We start from the raw sequence: 20,910 nt of genomic DNA on the forward strand, positions 1-20,910 counted from the left end.
AGCAGGTCACAAGCAGCGTGACACTAGTGGTGGTAATAATTCTTGGTCTTTAAATGTTTTTTTTCATTTTCATTTCATATTTGCAAAACCATTGTCGATGATTTGTATTTTCCAAACTTTTTTATTTCAAGCTTGGATCCTCCAACACTTCCCTCCCATCGCTGGTTGGGCGAGTGTGCCTGGGTACACTGAGGTTATGCCGCGTGTTACTACTTTTACCCCCCTCAGTGGGAACCAGGCGGTCGATCCTTTCAGAGTCTATCTTGACAGTTTGGTTATTGAGGGCATGCACTTCAACAACTATGTTGATCACCGTCAAACACAACCATTTGACGAGATATTGATATACTCTAGATGGTTGGCATGAGGATCGCGTCTCACTGCTCCTCATCTACCCGAGCGCGTCATGCAGCATTTCGGCTACACTCAGACCATTCTCAAACACCCTACTGTCTCTACTCATTCTGCCTTGACACGTAGACAGATATAGAAGATGTTTGATGATTATGAGATTCATCTGGTACCGGAGGAGGCACGGGTTACCATAGCTGAGAGCGATTTGAACTACGTCGAAGGTTACATCATATGGTTCTTCAGGATGTCACATTCATACATGGTGCATGTTGCTCCAGGAGATCCGCCAACTAGCTCATCAGGAGGTACTAGAGGAAGAATAGACTCAGACTCAGCTAGATCATACTGATGATGTCTTGCCTAGGTGTCGTTGCATAATGGAGATTGTGTGTGCAGGCATTGATGACGGTATCTTCCCTGATGGGTTTGGTGTCAGGCGAATCCTAGATGCCATCATGGCGGAGGCACATGGGGCATTGTTGTACCGGAGACATCGTCGGAGGACAGGGGGGATTGAAGGCCGAGGAGGTAGAGCAGACGGAGGAGGTGGATGAGAGGTTGTCAAACACACACAGTAATAGTTTCTTATTATTTTGTTGTAGTATTATAGTCTGTACTTTATTTTGACGATTTTACTACATTTTGGATTCCGGTTGTACGATATTTTCGACATGTATTGTTATTTTATTTTCGACACACACAGTAGTAGTCTCTTATTAATATGTACGTCAAATTTTTTTTATTTTCGATCGTACGATATACTTTATCTGAACACAGATAAACAACTTATAACATTAAATATCTGTTCTGATACATTTCAGAGATATATCTTCGAAATATCCACGGATATGCATCTACAGTACAATTCAAATGTAAATGTCTTCTGAGTTGGTTGTATAAAATGTTTGAAATTATTCCGGAGATGCATATCCAGAATATTTCAATGTTTATTTAGAAATATGTGCGTCTGAAAATGTATATCGAGAAACTGCGACATTTAAATAATTCCACTTGGTGGTTAAGTGTCTAGAGTGCATTAAGAAATTCTCAATTACATCTCACCGATGTCCAACAAGCCCAAGTACTCCAACTACTACAATTTTGAGAATTCAGTTTTATTCTTCACTAAAGAGATCCTGTTATAGTCAAGAAATAGTTTACTTTATGCAATCCTCAACCAGTCGATGACAGTTTTGATATTCTTGAGAAACAGGAAATACAAAACATAAGGAAAGTAAATAGATTCTCATATCATAAAAATAGATTCTCTCATGTAATTTACACATGTGAGGATAAAGTGTGATTTTTCACCATCTACATTGAGAGATAAACAAGTGAGGAATTAAGATGGATGGTGAAAGATGATCCTTTGTGTATCAATTACTAATGAGAGGAGTTACTCCCCTCATACCATACATGCACACTAACAAATGCTTTGCTCATTATTACATTCCTGCTTTCTCACACCAACTTACTACTGTCGCTGCAATCGCAAGTATGAGAACAAAACTAACGGCATAAATTTCATTCTGATCGGTAAATTGCAGTATACTAGTCACAAGCATGACTCATGCACCATTAAAACAGTCCGGTATCAGTGACAGAAGGCCATTGTAATTCTTCAGGTTGTTTGGTAAGTACATATAGACGAAGACAATAGTTTGAAACAGTTCAAGTGGTGGAGATTTTAAGTACAAATTGAAGGTTGCGAGGACAATAGTTTGAAACAGTTCAAGTGGTGGAGATTTTAAGTAGAAATTGAAGGTTGTATATCCCATAAGAAACAGTTAAAAGTAGATTGTAAATGAACTCTTTTCTAGTATATTTTAAATCATCTATTAAGAAAAACATTCATATGAATGCCACCTACAAGTCTACCACTACAAGTTACATGTTCACATTTCCCTGAAACAGGAAACTTCTCGAGGCTGAAGAAAAGTGGCAAGAGCCATAAGGCCACTAGTACAGAAATGTATTGACTCCAATTCTGTAATTTAGCCTTGAGCCCAGACTTTGAATCCCCCATATACTTCAGCAGCCTCTTTAATCAATGCGGTGCTTTCCAATTAAACTCTTTAAGGCATCACAAAGCACAGTTACAACATACAAGTCACAACAAAGTTGTCACCAGTCAATCAATATCTTCTAGAATTTTGCCTCTCCAAGACACGACCAAGATTGGCCAAGGCGTCATTAAACTTATGGATCTTGAGGAAGCCTTTGATCATAGAGGTTTCCCTTTCCGACAATTTTGCTCTCTCCATCACCAGATTGATGAGTTCAATGAGAGTATCCTCCATCGATAAAGAACAGAGCCCTTCTGCCAAAAAACGGAACGATGGAAACTCTGGCAGTATTCCTTTCTCCAACATCTCAACTGTAAAATCAACAGCCTCTTGTATCGACCCTCCGCCATTACACAGCCCACGGAAAACAATCCTGTATGTTACGGCATCCGGTGGATCGCTCTTTTCTATCATTTCTCTGAAAAGCCTCATTCCTTCTTTTGTTCTCTTCCTTCTGAATAATGCTTGAATCACAGGGCTATAAGCATGTGGAGTCAAGACAATACCTTCCATCTGAACAGATCGAAGAAGCGTAGTTGCATCCTCTTCTCTACCAGCTTTACATAACCCACCAATAACCGTACCATAGGTAACAATATCTGGGTCACACCCATTTGATTTCATAGTTTGCACAATATCAGCTGCTTTCTCTATATCTCCAAGTCTGCAGAAATATGTAAGCAATGAATTATAAGTGAATTTATCAGGCTTTAATCCTTCCATTATCATCTGATCCATAAGTTGAGAAGCTTCTTCAACTTTCTTGTTTTTACAAAGACCATCAATAAGGGTGTTATAGGTTACTGAACTTCTCGACACTCCCAAAAGTTTCATCTGACCAAAGATTTCCTCCGCTTCTTCAACCCTTCTGCTTTTACACAAACCATCAATCAAATTATTGTACACCACCTCATTCCTAGCACAGCCACTCAACTCCATTTCTTTCAACAGCTTTAATGCTTCTTTAAGCCTCCTTTCAGAACACAGACTGTCGATCAATATATGGTATGTGAACTCGTTGGGTTGACATCCTTTCTTTTTCATGTCTTCGAACAGCTCCATCACAATATCCTGGTTCTTAGTCAAGCATAGACCTCGTATCAAAGTATTAAAAGTACAAATGTCCGGAAACATCCCCTTGCTAACAAGAATTCGGGCAAGTTCAGTGGCAGCTTCAATTTCATTCTCCTTACACAAGGCGCTAAAAAGTGTATTGTAAGTTACAGTATTTGGAGAACAATCTCTCAAAATCATCTGTTGCAAAATTTCCATTGCCTTATCAAATTCACCCAATTTACACATTCCAGATATCAAGGAGTTATATGTATAGACATCAGGATCAAACCTGTTCTCAGTCATAAAATCCACAATTTGCAACGCATCATTAACATTGCCATTTCTACATAATCCTTTCACCAAAGTATTAAAAGTAACCTGATCAGGGAAAAACCCTTCCTCAGAAAACCCATGAATGAATCTAAGAGCTTCCTCAACAAGTCCTTGTTTGCAAAAACAATTGACCAAAACATTCACAGAAACATGTGTCAACAAACAACCATACCCCGCCATTTGTTTTCCTATCCTCAAAGCACCATTCAAATCACCCTCTTTGATTAAACCCAGAATCAATGTGGTGAACGTTTTCTCATTAGGTTTCAAACCACCCCGATTCGCCATATCCTCAAGCATCAAAATTGCAGGTCTTAGCTGATGTGCTTTACACAAAGCCTTTATCAAAACATTAAAAGTAGAAACATCAAGAGGGACACCCTCAGAAACCATCTTAGAATGCAGCATTTCTACTAACTTAAGCTTGTTATCCTCAGCTAGAGCATTCAGAGCCAGATTGTAAAATTTGGTATCTGGCTTAAAGCCTAATTCATTTTCCATGATATGAAGCACGTGCTCAATTTCTTGAAAGTGGCTAAAACCATGGACGAGAGTAGCAAAAGTGTCGGCGTTTGGTATGAAACCAGAAGATTTCATTTGTTTGAGAACGGTAGTGATGGAATCAAAGGAGGAGGTTTGGGTAAGATGAAGAAGGATTTCATTGTAAAAGGATGAATTGGGGTTGAAATAGGGGTGGTTAGAGGCGAGTTGAAAGGTTCGAATGAAGGAGGGTTGGTCGTTTTGGCGGCGGAGGAGGTGGAGGAGTTGGGAGGAAGTGAATTTAGGAGGGAGAGGGTGGTGTGTTGTGGAGGGAGCGGTGGTGCAAAGAGTGGGGAATTTGAAGTTGGAATTGAAAGAGAAAGAAGTAGAGAAAGTGAAGGGTTGTGTTGAATGGTGGTGTGGGTTTAATAAGCGAGGGAAAGGGTGAGGGTGAGGATGAAGTTGAGAGATTTTCATTGATATAATATTACAAACATCTAACATGCGTGAGGAGAACGTTGGTAGTTTGCCGGTGATGTTGGGAGTGCGGCTTGGGGATGAGGATTGGACCAACTGCTATGGTAGATAAGCTGCTCCAAATCATTCCCGCTTTGAGGAAAAGTTTGTTGAAAAAAAAGTTTAAAGAGATAATTGCTCTTGATAATAGAAAATATATTTAATTGGAATATATTGAAAGTGTAAAAAGATTTTAAATTATCAGACGTTTCTTATTAAAATAAGTTTGACTTTTATTTTAAAAATCTATAAAAGAATGTAAACGAGTGATGGTGATGAATCGACGGTGTAAATCTTTTTATACAGACAATGTATAATAATTATTTCCATAAAAATTTGTTATTTAATCAATTTGATTATCTCTATAAAACAAAAATAAATAAATAAATCTAGAGTATTGTTTAAATACAAAAGCCTACATAATATTATTAATGTCAACTTTTTTAACTTCTGCCAAATACAAAAGAGTGTATCACCAAATACACTTTGATTGTTTCCATAGTAAATTTGAATTTGAGACCACTATACGATACAATATTTTGAATTTTGAACAGTCAGCAAATTAGTCAGATGAAAATAATCAATGCATTATGGATGAGGGTGTGACTTAAGAAGAGAAAGTTGTTTGTAAAACTACATTAAATGTGAGCCGATTACATAAATTGTCACATATTCGGGACATGTTTTGTCACCTCCATCAACTAGATTAGTTATGTTAGGTTTCAAAGAAGTCATTGTGCTTTCTTTGAATATTTTAAAAAACCTTTAATAATAAGGATAAAAGACACATGATGGATGTGATTAGAAAACACTCTCTAATGCTTTTAATCGTTATGGAAACATGCATTTGTTTAAGTTTATTTGAAACTGAGATGTCCTATATCACTGACATCACCGTAGTGGACAACTCACTCAACAAGAAAAGTTGAGACTTTGTTGAATCATTTTAGGGAAAGGATGCAACAATTCACTAAATTGAGATTGAAATATAATCAAATCAACAAAAGTCAAAGGCGGCGCCACCATAGATATAGATTTAGCCGGTGCCACATATTTCGGTTGATTTTAGTTTTTATTCAATGATGTATATATGAGGTTAGACATGTTTTATACGTAATCTTATATTAATATTAATGATGTCAAATATATACATTTTCAAAGATTTCAATACATGTTTAAGTTTTCAAAATACTTTTCCATTCTAAAATAGATTATGTTTCTCATTGTTTTTGAAATTGAATATGTGTTGTGCGATTATGCATTTTCTTAAGTTCGGAATAAAGTGATTCCGGAAATGCATTTTTTGAATTTCTCATCGTACAAGATAGAATTTCTAAGGTCCATATTGGCCTAGAACTGTATAAGTATGGGGCTCTCATCTCATATTATTTACCAAATCACATTACACCACAATGAATATCTTGGCATGTAGCATATGTTACTTCAATGGTGTGAAGCCCTCAATTGAATTAAAGTTCAATTAATACACCTCACTTATAAATCTGAAATTCATACTCGAGAATCTCCTAAGCACTCAGACAACCAAAAAATTGTGAAGCTCGAATACCGTTCACCCTCGATTGACAACGAAGGGAAGATTCAATTCAGCAACTGAGCTGAAGACTGATGCATATTTAAGGATTATGTTGAATACATTTACGAAACAAAATGTGCGATGGAGTTTAATGCGGCGATAGCGAGACCGATCGAAGATATTATGAAGATGATAAAACGTCCATCTGAATGTTGAAATGTAAGTTTTGATTTACTTTAGCGATTAACTATGTAATATTTCATTTTTTATGTTATCAATGTTAATTTATCTTCATTCTCCGTCTCCTCGTTTCTGTGTTTGTTTCAGGTTCATTAAATTCAATCAAATATTTGAGACGTAACTCAAAATCAGATGGATAATATGTGTTAGGAGTATGTCTAAAGATATATTTTCGGATTCTAAAAGTAATTTAAAGTTTTCATGAAAGTGGAGAAACAATCCTGCGTTAAACAATTCCCTCTCAAAAAACTTCTCAACAATAACCACTTTCTCAACCCGTGGGCATTGAATTTCAGCATACTGCTACATTATCCACTGTTTCAATTTGAAGCTTAAAATTAGAAAGTAAATGAACTCTTTTCTACTATGTTTTAAATCATCTATTAAGAAAAACATTCCCATGAATGCCACCTACAAGTCTACAACTACAAGTTACATGTTGACATTTTCCCTGAAACAGGAAACATAGAGGCTGAAGAAAAGTGGCAAGATCAGCCAGAAGACCACTAGTGCAGAAATGTATTGACTCCAATTCTGTAATTTAGCCTTGAGCCCAGACTTTGAATCCACCATATTCTTCAGCAGCCTCCTTAAGCAATGTGATGCTTTCCAATTAAACTCTATAAGGCATCACAAAGCATAGTTACAACAAACAAGTCACAACAAAGTTGTTGCCACCGAATCAATATCTTCTAGGATTTTGCCTATGCAAGATACCACCAAGTTTGGCCAAGGCATCATTAAACTTCTGGATCTTGAGGAAGCCTCTGATCATAGAGGTTTCCCTTTCCGACAATTTTGCTCTCTCCATCACCAGATTGATGAGTTCAATGAGAGTATCCTCCATTGATAAAGAACAAAGCCCTTCGGCCAAAAAACGGAACGATGGAAACTCTGGCAGTATTCCTTTCTCCAACATTTCAACTGTAAAATCAACCGCCTCTTGTATTGGCCCTCCACCATTACACAGCCCACGGAAAACAATCTTGTATGTTACAGCATCCGGTGGATCGCTCTTTTCTATCATTTCTCTGAAAAGCCTCATTCCTTCTTTTGTTCTCTTCTTTCTGAATAATGCTTGAATCACAGGGTTATAAGCATATGGAGTCAAGACAATACCTTTCATCTGGACAGATCGAAGAAGCTTACTTGCAACCTCTGCTCTACCAGCTTTACATAATCCACCAATAAGCGTACCATAGGTAACAATATCCGGGTCACACCCATTTGAATTCATAGTTTGCACAATATCAGCTGCTTTCTCTATATCTCCAACTCTGCAGAAATATGTAAGCAATGAATTATAAGTGAATTTATCAGGCTTTAATCCTTCCATTATCATCTGATCCATAAGTTGAGAAGCTTCTTCAACTCTCTTGTTTTTACAAAGACCATCAATAAGGGTGTTATACGTTACTGAACTTCTCGACACCCCCAAAAGTTCCATCTGATCAAAGATCTCCTCTGCTTCTTCAACCCTTCTGCTTTTACACAAACCATCAATCAAAGTATTGTACACCACCACATTCCTAGCACAGCCACTCAACTCCATTTCTTTCAACAGCATTAATGCTTCTTTAAGCCTCCTTTCAGAACACAGACTGTTGATCAATATACTGTATGTGAACTCGTCGGGTTGACACCCTTTCTTCTTCATGTCTTCGAACAGCTCCATCGCAATCTCCTGGTTCTTAGTCAAGCATAGACCCTGTATCAAAGTATTAAAAGTACAAACGTCCGGCAACATCCCCTTGCTAACAAGAATTCGGGCAAGTTCAGTGGCAGCTTCAATTTCATTCTCCTTACACAAGGCACTAATAAGTGTATTGTAAGTTACAGTATTTGGAGAACAGTCTCTCAAAAGCATCTGCTGCAAAATTTCTATTGCCTTATCAAATTCACTCAATCTACACATTCCAGATATCAAGGAGTTATATGTGTACACATCAGGATCAAACCTGTTCTCAGTCATAAAATCCACAATTTCCAAGGCATCGTTAACATTTCCATTTCTACATAATCCTTTCACCAAAGTATTAAAAGTAACCTGATCAGGGAAAAACCCTTCCTCAGAAAACCCATGAATGAATCTAAGAGCTTCCTCAACACGCCCTTGTTGGCAAAAACCATTGACCAAAACATTCACTGAAACATGTGTTAACAAACAACCATACCCCGCCATTTGTTTACTTATCCTCAAAGCACCATTCAAATCACCCTCTTCGATAAAACCCTGCATCAATGTGGTAAACGTTTTCTCATTAGGTTTCAAACCACCGTGATTCGCCATATCCTCAAGCATCAAAATTGCAGGTCTTAGCTGATGTGCTTTACACAAAGCCTTAATCAAAACATTAAAAGTAGAAACATCAAGAGGGACACCCTCAGAAACCATCTTCGAATGCAGCATTTCTACTAATTTAAGCTTGTTATCCTCAACCAGAGCATTCAGAGCCAGATTGTAAAATCTGGTATCCGAATTCAACCCTAAGTCACTTTTCATGATATGAAGCACGTGCTCAATTTCTTGAAAATGGCTAAAACCATGGATGAGAGTAGCAAAAGTGTCGGCGTTTGGGATGAAACCTGAAGATTTCATTTGTTTGAGAACGGTAGTTATGGAATCAAAGGAGGAGATTTGGGTAAGATGAAGAAGGATTTCATTGTAAAAGGATGAATCGGGGTTGAAATTAGGGTTGTTATAGGCGAGTTGAAAGGTTTGAATGAAGGAGGGTTGGTCGTTTTGGAGGCGGAGGAGGTGGAGGAGTTGGGAGGAATTGAAATTGGGAGGGAGAGGGTGGTGTGCTGTGGAGGAAGGGGTGGTGCAAAGAGTGGGGAATTTGAAGTTGGAATTGGAAGAGAAAGAGATAGAGAAAGTGAAGGGTGGTGTTGAATGGTGGTGTGGGTTTAAGGAGCGAGGGAAAGGGTGGGGGTGAGGATGAAGTTGAGAGAGTTTCATTGAGACGATATTACAAACATCTAACATGCGTGAGAAGAACGATGGTAATTGGCCGGTGATGTTGGAGTGCGGCTAGGGGATGAGGATGGGACCAACTGTTATGATAAGCTGTTCAAAATTTAATTTTCCCAGCTTTGAGGATTAATTTGTCAAAATAAAAAGTTTAAAGAGAAAATTGTTCTTGATAATTAAAAATGGTTATTTAGCCCACTGGGTTTGATTTTCTCTAAAAATAAAAAATAAAAAAAAGTTTATTGTACTCTTCAGATTTCTCACATTCATTTATTTTTGAATCACGTCTTAATTTTATGTGTAAATTTAGTTTGAAAATTGTTTTTTGAAAAGTTTTCGAAAATACATTTCTTGAATCTATTGATTGCATTTTCGGAAACATAGATATTTGCAATCGCTTATAGTAGTAGGCTTTCTATGTATTCTTCTATTTATGATATCAAATTATCAAGTATCGTAATGTGTTTGTACATCCTTGAAATCATTGAGGAAAAACAACCCATTGTGACAAATATTTATGAGTAAGAAACTTCAAATTAAACTTGGGGATTTGGTTGTCATGATCCCTAGCAATTCCAATTTTCTGCAATGATTAATCATTTAAACTCTCATAGGAAACAATAATAAAAAATTTGAGTCTAGGAAGTTGTACTCCATGAAATACATATTCAAAATTGACACAATGGTTGATAGATAAAAATTCAAGCGAAATCAATTTTGAAAGTTTTTTATTTGGAAATTAAGATTATTGTGATGCAATAACAAGTTTCTTAAGGCCAATCAAGTTTCTTATCTTTAGTAGGGATTGAAAATATATATCTTGAGTGTCTTCGAAATGTATTTCTGGAATAAATTTATTCACAAAATTGAAGTGTATCTCAAAAATGAATGAATTGTGTATGTATGTGTGCATCCGAAGATGCATTTTCAGAATTAGAGAGACATTTTTGAATTTCTATTGGATATTTTTCCAGCCTATAAAGTGGAATAAAAATACTAAAAAAAAAATTGGAGTATTGTTTTAAAAACAAAAGCTCACACAACACCACTAATATTAAAATAGAGAATTGTTGAATACACATTTTCAGTTACTCATACTTTATTGAGAAAATTTAAAAATAATTGTTAAATTTAAATTTTAAAATTTGGACACATTTAATAAACAATTATTCATATCTAAAGCACGTTAAAGCTAAGTATTAAAAAACTTTGGACTTTAAAATTCATATAATAAATTACGGAGATTGAACTCTGGACGCGCCTAACATATCACATTTATGGTCAATCTCAAGACCATACAAGCTAAAATTACTACGGATTTCAAAGTTCAATTTTTTTTACAAAAATTGGCATCTGAGTGCTTATGTTTAAGTAAACTCACGTCTTTTCCTCTCCCTTCCCATTTTCATTTTTGCAAAAGAGCAAAAAGTAGAGAAAATGAGAGATTCTCCTCATTTGCATTTATAGAGTTTGTTCACCTTATTTTCAAGCATTCTCAGAGTTTCCATCCATTACATTGAAGCTTATCACGTCCATACTCCACTATATTGTATATATTTGAAGTTCCACTCCATTGCCTTTGGAATTTGCTCATTCCATTTCCTTTTTTGATTTCACATGCATGCATTACCTAAATAGTTTATAGGTATGATAATTTATGCTTAAATACAATAGACATGTCATTTGTGTTATCCACAACAATATTTCCTTGAGTTTTTGAATACTAGAGCTTAGGGTTTATGCATGCTCTGTTGTCTGGTTTATTTTTCTGCTTAAATGCAGTCCATAGATTGGAATCCGCACCCTTTATCCAGAGATTGGAATAGCTTATTTAATTTTGTGTTGGTTCTTTATGTGTTTGTTTCTGTTTTCTGTGAATCTATGTGCTTACAGGTATAGTAAAAAAGTGATCAAGATGACAAAGCTTATGGATAATAAGGATATAAGAAAACTAGTAGCTACTTAGTTTCGATGATCACAACACTTGAAGTCAAGAAATTACTAAAGATAAACCAAGCGATCAAATATGCACAAGATGGTTGATCAAGCTATTATATTGAATCAAGTAGACATATGTTTAAAGTAAACATTATAGTAAAACGACTCTCAAGTGAAGACTTAGGATCACAAGTGATTTAACCTTTCAAACCCTCAGATGATGATGATTAACATGGAGTTATCTCCAGCCTCATCAAGAAGACTTAAGGTTCTTGTCTCAAAGATAATGATGTTAAGACTTGAAGCTTCATAGTATGAAAAGAGAAAGTGTAAAAGCTTACTTGATCATATATGTTCGAATGAATAATGTCTTGTAAAGACATAGTGACTTTTTTGGAAACATTATGGTTAAACCGCACACACTAAAAACATTGAGAAGCCTCTCATTTTTTTATTAAATCAACAAAAAGAATTTTGAGGCCTAGTTAGTTGATTAGGGGACAGTCTGCTTGATTAGTTTTTTCCATAACTCTCTAATTGACTATATCATTTGTCTAATTGATTAGATGATGCCTCTTTGAGTCGATAATCGATTATGACAGTCTCTGAATGATTGGTAACAAATTTATACCAAAACCTTTAATTTTGGACTATAATAATAGATTACTTGAGTTGCCTAATCCATTAGCCTAATTTATTAGGTAAGTTAATTGGTCCATGGATTATTTCTAAATTTATATCACCCCTTGACCTATAAATAGAGACTTTCTGTACCACCTTTTCACATCCATAAAACATGAAAAACCCCACTTTTCTTTTTACTTACCACATCTCTAAATTTCTCATATTTTCTCATATATTTTAGCCATGATGCTTTGAGAGTGTTTTTTAATCTAGTGAAAAATATTTTTCTGGATGAGGGCAAAAATGTAAATTTATTAGGAGTAAATTTTTCTCTTGAGTAAATAATTCCTCCAGATGAAATTGATTATTTTAGTTGGGAGCTAACATTTAAAAAGCTCTTGTTTGTATTTGTTGATTGGTCTTAATCTCCATTTGTTTCGTGAGCTCTGTCATTGAAAAAACTAACAAACAATTATCAAAATAAATTCTAAAATTAACAAACAATACCAAACTAAACAATTATTAACATAGATTCTAAAATTAACAAACAATTATCCAAACCAATCATTAATAAACAAATATAAAAAAAACAAGGTGTAGAAGAAGAAGCAGGCTGGGCTTTGAATCATGAAAACCCAATCGGAGGGGTGAAGTAGGCCAAGGGGAGTATGCAGTATCCAGAATTTGTTTGGGCCTTGAAAAATGCTTGAGCCAGAGGCCCAAGCTCCACATTCAGCAACGACCGGGTTTTACTCCTCTAATAACTCATCCACCGTATCCAGAAAAAACCACATCAAATTCAAAGGATAAAACTCAAATTAAATGCAGAGTGAAAGGCTCATCCAAGGAGGGAGTTAGAGATTTTGAATTTGAATTGTGGGGTAGTATATTAATATATAAATTAATTTTCATTTATTTTTAAATTATAAATATATATTATATTTATTTTTTAATCATAAATATATATTAGATTTGTTCTTAAATAAAATTTATCTATAGAAAAATATTTAATATTTTTTTAAATTTTTTCTTTTTGTAATTTTCTAAATTTTATTATCAAAAAAAATTTCTTTATGCATATTTTTTATGAGATCTTAATATTAATATAAAATTTTATAAATCAATTTTTTTAAAGATATAGGAAAAAACTATTTTAAAATTATAAAAAAAACAATTTGAATATATTTTATCTGACATGTTTTGATTTAATTATTAAAAATAAAAAACTCACATTAGTTAGTATCCTAAATAAATTTTTAAACACTTTATTATTTTCACCTAATTTTTAATAATATTTTTATAATAATAATATCATAATTTCAATTAATTTAAAATATATAACTTTAATTAAAAATATTATTTTAATATATATATATATATATCTATATATATATATATATATATATATATATATATATATATATATATATATATATAATATATATATATATATATATATATATATATATATATATATATATTATATATATATATATATATATATATATATATATATATATATATATATAAAACATAGTGGGGGCACATGCCCCCATTCTATTACACTTCCCTCCGTCCCTGGCTCACCCTCGACATTATCAATGGCCGCGCCGATCCGTGCTGTCGCGCTCCGTCGTCGATGATTCAGGTGCTCGTTATCACGTTGGTGAAGATGCGCGTTACTCCGCGTTCGTGTGTGATTGACCGAGGCGACGATGCAAATTAAGAATGACTTTCGATCTGTACCCTGCGTTGTTTAGATGAAGAAAGAATGAGTGCTCCGGTATGCTTCTGTTTCGAACTTCCTTCTATTTTCCTCTTCTTCTGTTTCTTTATGTTTCCCTCTGCTGAAGGTTGTGGCGATTTGTATGTGTATTCTGTGGAGTGAGGTTCAGCTATGGGCAGTGAGTCGAGGGAGAGGAATGGAGATTTTGCTCAGTGTTGAGGAAGATTGGAAGAGAGGTTTAGTTGCAATGCTATGCAAGTTTGAAATGGGTAAGACGTATTGCAGGCGACGAAGATTCAAGAGCTCCAAACTTCACTGCTAACTCTTGTATTTATAGACTTTTGAAGATTGAATTTGGGTGAGTTTGCAATTGGATTGTAAGTTGCGTTTCATATTGTTTATTACCGCCGTTTTCTCTTTTCAAGTTGCATTTTGATTAGCTGTTATCTGTTTGAAATGCTGCGCGTATTTACATTGTCGTTCGCGTCTTGGACTGCATTCAACTTCCTGCATTTCTACTTTTCCTTTTGTTTTATTTGGCTAATGAATCAGACAAATGGGCCTTACTTGAATATGGATAGGGGTGGATAAAAATGGATAATGGATTTGGTAATGGAATTGGATTAGATGAATTGGACATTGGGTTTAGGTAAATGGATATTGAATAAATGGGTTTGGATAAATGTATTATAATGGATAAATGGATTATACTGGATACTGAATGGTTCATGGATTAATTGGATGTTAATGGTTCAAAAAATTGGATGTTAATGGTTCAGAAAAAACTGGATTTGTCTTAAATTGGACAATTAATATGGGTTATTTGGATTGATTGTGGACATGGGCCTATGTTTACGGGCTTATGAATCTTGGACAAATGTTAATTTTTATGCTGAATTTTTATCATTAAAAAAAATGGATAGATGAATGGATGGGCCAAGTTTCAAATAAAACCCCCATGATCCATCAAAAAATAAAAATAAAAAATGGTTGAAATTCCAACAATAAGTCGAAACCGAAAACTTATTTTTTTTTAAAATGACGCGATGACTTCTAAAATTAATCAGAAATCTAAAAAATCAATTCCAACTTTAAAAAAATCAGTTTAAACCTCAAAAATTAATTTGAAGTTTAAAGTCAATTTGAAGCTAAGATTAACTCGGAAAAATATTATGACACAATGATGGATGTACTGGCAACATGTAATGGACTGATGAATCCAACTAGCAACTTGTAAATCAGATCACACCATAGTTGAATGAAATGAATGGATGAATGTATCAATGCAACAAGAAACCAGTAACCAAGAACCAAATGCATGACCAAGAATGATCATGGATCAAGAATAAATTGGGGTATAAAACCACATGGACACCTGATTAACAAAATACATGGCAAACCCTGATGATCAAGGCATGATCAAGCTTGATCAAATGCCTCAAAATTAAACAATTTACAATGCAAGTGAAATCATTCACCAATGTTATAAACCAAGGGATTAGGGTTTGATTGACCGATCCACCTCAAATTGCTGATGAACCCTAGCATCCACTAGGTGCAAGCACAAGGCCATGAAATTAAGCCACATGTCTCCTCGTGTTGAACCATGCTTATTCAAATGAAATGGATGGATGGGGATGATATGAAAATGTTTAGTATTAGTGACCTAGATGATCATTGTGAAATGTAGGGTGAATTTCAAGGTATGACAGCGTTTCTTGAGCTTAGCCCGGTTAAAAGCTGTATCAGCTTGAGACCAACCTATGCTAAAATTTCACTTTGTTTCTGAGTTTAACCTTGTGTAAAAACTCTGTACATTTGAGATCAACCAAGTAAAAATCTTGGTTCGGTTCATGGTCAGCATATGTAAAACCCCAATTCGGTTCAGAGGATATCTAAATAAAAATTTTGTCTTGGTTTGAGATCAACCTACAAAATCGTAGTTTGCTTTGAAGACTAACTGCTTCGAGTGTGGTTCTCTGTTTGGTATAAAGACTAACTGTTTTAATTCATGCTTACTGTATGGTTAGAAGTTAGCCTAAAACTTCATTTCCTTGTATTAGGGGGTTCATGAGCATAACCTTCTAAAATCTCTCAAGCTTAGTGTATACTCACAAGAAAAGTTCTTGGGAACATGATTATGTCTTCTTGGTCAAACCTGTATAATTCTCGGTGTTATTTGTTTTCCCTTATCTCTTTTATCTTTAAGTTATTTTTTCTTTACTTTGAATTTTCGTTGCATATTTTATCAACTATGTTATAAAATGGTTTTAAACTTTGGTTTCTCAAATGATTTCGTTTTAAATCATCATTTTTAAACCTCCATAATTCACCCCCTCTTGTGTATAGAGTCGTATGTCCAACAAGTGGCATCATAGTCTAACTCCAAAATACTGCATTTTCCAGCAATAATGCAATTTCCTTTGCACTCCAAACCAGTTCCAATGTATACATCAATACACATAACAACTTTCACTCATTTATGCGATAATTAACAATAACATTCATACATTAGACCAAGTATTCCCAACACTTCAAATCATCAACTTTAAGTTATTCTAACATCCCCCAACTGTCATAGCAGTCCCAATTGATATTTAACAGAAAATCTAACAATGTTAACATCACTAACCAACTTGTTCATTGAATCACTTAACCATAACAACTGCCCTAACTTCCAACTTCCGCCGCCCGAAAAACTGACTGAAATAGTTGGAATTTGCATCTATATAAACTCATCACTCTCAGCAAATCAAGGGGGCAATGACCAAAATCAAAATCACTCTCAAATTACTCATTGCAAATTCAACTTTTCTCCTCTCACTTCATCTTCTCCAATTCTTCTCCCTACACCAAAGCTCAAATCACCATTGGAGCAAGCTTCACATTGAAGTTTATTATCAATTGAGCTAAACCTATTGCATTCAACATCATTCCTACATTCACATAATCAACATCAACAACAACAATTCAATTCAAAAAATTTCAGAGTCAATTCTTGAAGAGGAGGAGTTCATAGTAGAAGTATAAGATTAAAGGTTCGAAGTAGCATACCTCTGGTTTTCACTTCATCTTCTTCATCTCCAACACTAAATTCCAAGAACAAAGCTCCATTCTTGCAGGTCAGTGAATGTGCATCCTTGCTTGTTTGCTGAATTTTTGATACCACAATGTAGCTTGTGTAGTGGAGAATCAAAACCCCAAGGTTTGGTGGTTTGATTCTCCTCCATCTCCATTTAGTTTCAGATTTTATGCTTAGGGTTCTTGACTTTATTGGCTCAATTTTTAGAATTAATTAACTTCTAGTTAGAATAAATGAGAGATTATGATAGAAGAGGTTGAGACGAGTAGGAAAGTGGTGCCTTTTCTTGATTCCGGCCAACTCCGCCGCCTCCGGCGCGGTGGTGCTGGAACTTTGGTAGGTGGTGGTTTTTGACAAGAAAAATTGAATATGGTGTGTAGGGATGATGAATTATTGTTTCTGAATTTTCTACTTATCCCTTTGCAATTTCTGTTGGGCTTAGCCATTAAGCCCAATATTTTGCTTTCCACACCCTTGTTTCACTAGGTGCTAGCCATATTGGATCCACAAACTTTTCTTTGTATTTGGGCTTATTATGTTGGGCCCAAAGCCCCTATTTCTGAATTATGCACTCTATGTTTAGGTTTTGTACCTCTTTTCTTGGGCTTGTTAATGATCTTAGGATTATTATATTAGAATTTTTAGAAATTTTGAGCTTGGATTAGTAATAGAATTTTCAGAAATGTTGATAATTAGATTTTTAGGAAATTAGAACTAATTAGATTTAATTGATTTTCATGATTACGATTTAATTCAATATTAATGATTTTGTGAAATGACCATTTTGCCCTTAAGGCTTAAAATCTTGATTTTTGTATATGTTCCCTTAAGTTTAGGGCCTTAATTAAAATGGTCTAATTTTACTTAGTTGATTACTTCAATAGTTTAGTATTGTATATAGTTCAACTATTATTTTAATCCCATTGATTAGTGTTGACCAAAGGTCACTTTGGTAAACCAAATCCTTTGTAATTGTGCTGTAAGCCCCAAGCATATTCAAGTGATCAAAAGACCCATGATCACTTGATATGAAAAGTTCATTGCGCTTAAGTTATCGTTTATATACTGAATCGTAGGAGCTTAACACCTCAAGGTTCAAACGCAATATCAAGACTTCAAGTAAACATCAGTCAAGCATAGCTAGCAAAGTGGACTATTTCTCAAGCACAACAAAGGTGTCAAAACACTTGACAAGGGCAGTTCAAATTGTAAGCTATAAGCTTTAAGCAATGAGGAATGACGAGATGGAGTTTCTCCTACCCTTATCTAGAACGACTTTGCGTAAGGGGCGTAGGCCCTAGCTATTCAAAGCATTCACCCTCATTCATAGACTTTAGCACTATGTATATCAAACAAATGTCAAGACTTCTTAATACAACAAATAATATGATATCATCAAGACCAATAGTCAAAAGCCTCTAACAACACTTGTCAATCATGATAAGGGTTACACGCTACGAGCCTTAAGTAATGAGGAATGATGAGCGGAGTTTCTCCCACCCTTATCTAGAGGGAATTTGCGTTCGGGGCGTAGGCCTTAGCTATTCAAAGCACTCACCCTTATTCATAGACTCTAGTGAAATTTGAATCATGCAATCGGAAAATCTTCTTCAAGCAAGCATCAATCTTTTAACACTCCAATAGTGGAGCATCTTTTACTATTGGCAACTTGTGGTTGTACACCCTCTCTCAATCAATTCTTTGCCCTAAGAGTCACGGACTCTAACACTTATTCTCTACCTTGTAAGGTGATAAACCTTGGCACTTACTCTTTTCCTTATAAGGTGCTAAAACTTGGATATTCACACTTGTTTCTCTTTGTCTCGAGAGGTGTTAAACCTTGGCTATTCGATTCAGTTCTTTGCTCTGAGAGTCATGGACTCTGGCATATGTTTCTCTTTGCCTTGAAAGGTGATTAAAATTGGCTATTCGATTCAATTCTTTGCCCTGAGGGTCATGGACCTTGGAATTTGTTTCTCTCCACCCTGTAAGGTGTTAAACCTTGGCAGTTCAGTTCCCCGACATATTCAGTTATAAATTCTGGTAGTGATACCTTGCCTAGAAGGTTATGAACCTTGGCACTCCTTTTTCAGCCTAGAAGTGTAGTGTACCCTGGCAAATCAATCTCGTTCCCCTTTGTTTCATCCGTAGTAGGATGAACTACGATTTCTCTGATTTTCTCATTGAACGATGAGAATACGTAGGCACGAGGGTTTGAATCCTCCGCGAGCAGACTTATTTATTATTCTTCCCCCCGCCTTAGGGCACCACTCATATCTTTCATGTTCCATTATCTATCTTCGATCATAAATCATTCACCTAGTGACGTATTGTTTCTTACAAATTTCTTTGGATACTCCATATATACCCTTTTAGGACCATATAGTGACGGATCCACATTTGGGCCTAGAGTTGTTTGGATCATCCCCAGACATTTAATTCCTTCTTTTTTGGCCCAACCATATGTTGATATCATGTCATGGACCCCTCACTTGTGGATTGTACCACCTTACCTCTATTGTAAAAATTCCACTCCTCTTATAGATTCCAATGTATATCTGACCTTTGGTTTCAAATTATACCTCTTCAATCACTATTATCAAACACTTCAATTTTGTAACTTTGGCCACTTCATTCCATTTCTTTCCATGGTACATTCATATACTACCTTCATTCACTCCATGTGATAGACCAGTCATCTTTGAGCCAAATACACTACCCCTTTGAGCTCCATCTTGTACCCCTGTGTGAATCAAGAGTTGTTTGTGCTATGAAACCAGACACTTAATTCCTTTCCTTTTCGATTGTTCCAATACAGTGATACCGTGTTGTAGGCCCTCACTTGTTGGTTCATATCAATTTACTCTTGGGTTCATATTTAACGCCTTGTTGGAGTTCAAAACACATCATTCATTCATTTAGGCCATACTTTAATCATAATTTCTTTTCATCTCCTACCACTAGTTCTTTAAACTACGGAGCTCTGAATTCCTCATTGCACTATGAGGATACGTAGGCATGAGGGCCCCAATCCTCACTGAGCACTTTATCTATTTATTTTCCTTTTTCCCTATTCTTTTGCAAGTAATCTTTAGATATAACACCCATTCGAGCGATAACAACCAAAACGGTTCCCATGGAGTACCATGGATGTTTGAGGTGCTAATATTTTCCCCTTGTATAACTGACTTCCTTACCCAACATATCTCTTTCCCCTGAGTTTTATCGATGTTTTCTCTTTCCTTCAAGAATAAATAAAGTTAGATGGTGACTCTGTTGTATGTTCGAGCATGCGATATATTGGGTATATTTCTGCTAGCTTCAGCTATCGACTCTGTCGGGGATATGCTTCTTGGAGTAATTCCTAGTCGCTAAAAGGAGTCGAGCCTAGTTTTGATTTCTTTCTTATCCTGCTTAGGGTGTTTATCTTTTCACTTTACTCGCTTTATCATTATATTCATTTGCTTTATATTATGGATAATATCTGTTATACTCCCTGTTGGGTTGGGATAGATTACATGAGAGAAAATCTCTATACCTGAGCTTGAGTAGATACACAGGATATCAATGTGACTAGAGTCATGTTTGACCTCTGTAGAGTTATTCTACGATTATGGTTGACACGAGACGTCACACCTAGAGTAGATCCTTTTGGGAGAATCATTGTCTGACGAGTCAGTCGTCTAAGGCAATGGTATCTTAAAATGGGTCATTGACTATAGGAACCTTTTTAGGTCGCCTTTAAAGGATAGAACCTACGTGTGATGGGGATATGGGTTTTTTCTGCAGGAAACAATAGCCTCTATATACCTTTATTCTCATGGACGTCGAACCTTTGATCCTGCATCAGGCAGTATATGCAGATTATCCAGATTATTTATGTTGTTAACATACATTATTGCATATCGTTTTTGCATTGTTGTATATATGCTGGAGTTTTGAACCTGAGTTATTATACCTTCGCAACTTTGAATCTATGGATGATGCATA

At 35.4% G+C, this 20,910-nt stretch overlaps 2 protein-coding genes across 2 annotated transcripts; both read right to left on the minus strand.

Annotated features, from left to right (window-relative positions):
* Window positions 1-2,148: 2,148 nt before the first annotated feature.
* LOC127091431 (pentatricopeptide repeat-containing protein At3g53700, chloroplastic) lies at window positions 2,149-4,916 on the minus strand. The gene has a single exon (XM_051030069.1). It carries the CDS (start codon window positions 4,791-4,793, stop codon window positions 2,490-2,492), a length of 2,304 nt encoding a protein of 767 aa, XP_050886026.1. The 5' UTR covers window positions 4,794-4,916; the 3' UTR covers window positions 2,149-2,489.
* A 2,001-nt stretch (window positions 4,917-6,917) lies between these two features.
* LOC127091430 (pentatricopeptide repeat-containing protein At3g53700, chloroplastic) lies at window positions 6,918-9,664 on the minus strand. Its single transcript, XM_051030068.1, has one exon. The coding sequence runs from the start codon at window positions 9,563-9,565 to the stop codon at window positions 7,262-7,264; it is 2,304 nt and encodes a 767-aa protein (XP_050886025.1). The 5' UTR covers window positions 9,566-9,664; the 3' UTR covers window positions 6,918-7,261.
* Window positions 9,665-20,910: the final 11,246 nt, after the last annotated feature.

This window comes from Lathyrus oleraceus, chromosome 6, assembly GCF_024323335.1.
Source record: "Lathyrus oleraceus cultivar Zhongwan6 chromosome 6, CAAS_Psat_ZW6_1.0, whole genome shotgun sequence".
Lineage (NCBI taxonomy): Eukaryota > Viridiplantae > Streptophyta > Magnoliopsida > Fabales > Fabaceae > Lathyrus > Lathyrus oleraceus.

Excerpts from the sequence above, each read along its gene's own strand:
- LOC127091431 (XM_051030069.1), bottom strand. The coding sequence starts at position 4,793 with ATGTTAGATGTTTGTAATATTATATCAATGAAAATCTCTCAACTTCAT.
- LOC127091430 (XM_051030068.1), bottom strand. The coding sequence starts at position 9,565 with ATGTTAGATGTTTGTAATATCGTCTCAATGAAACTCTCTCAACTTCAT.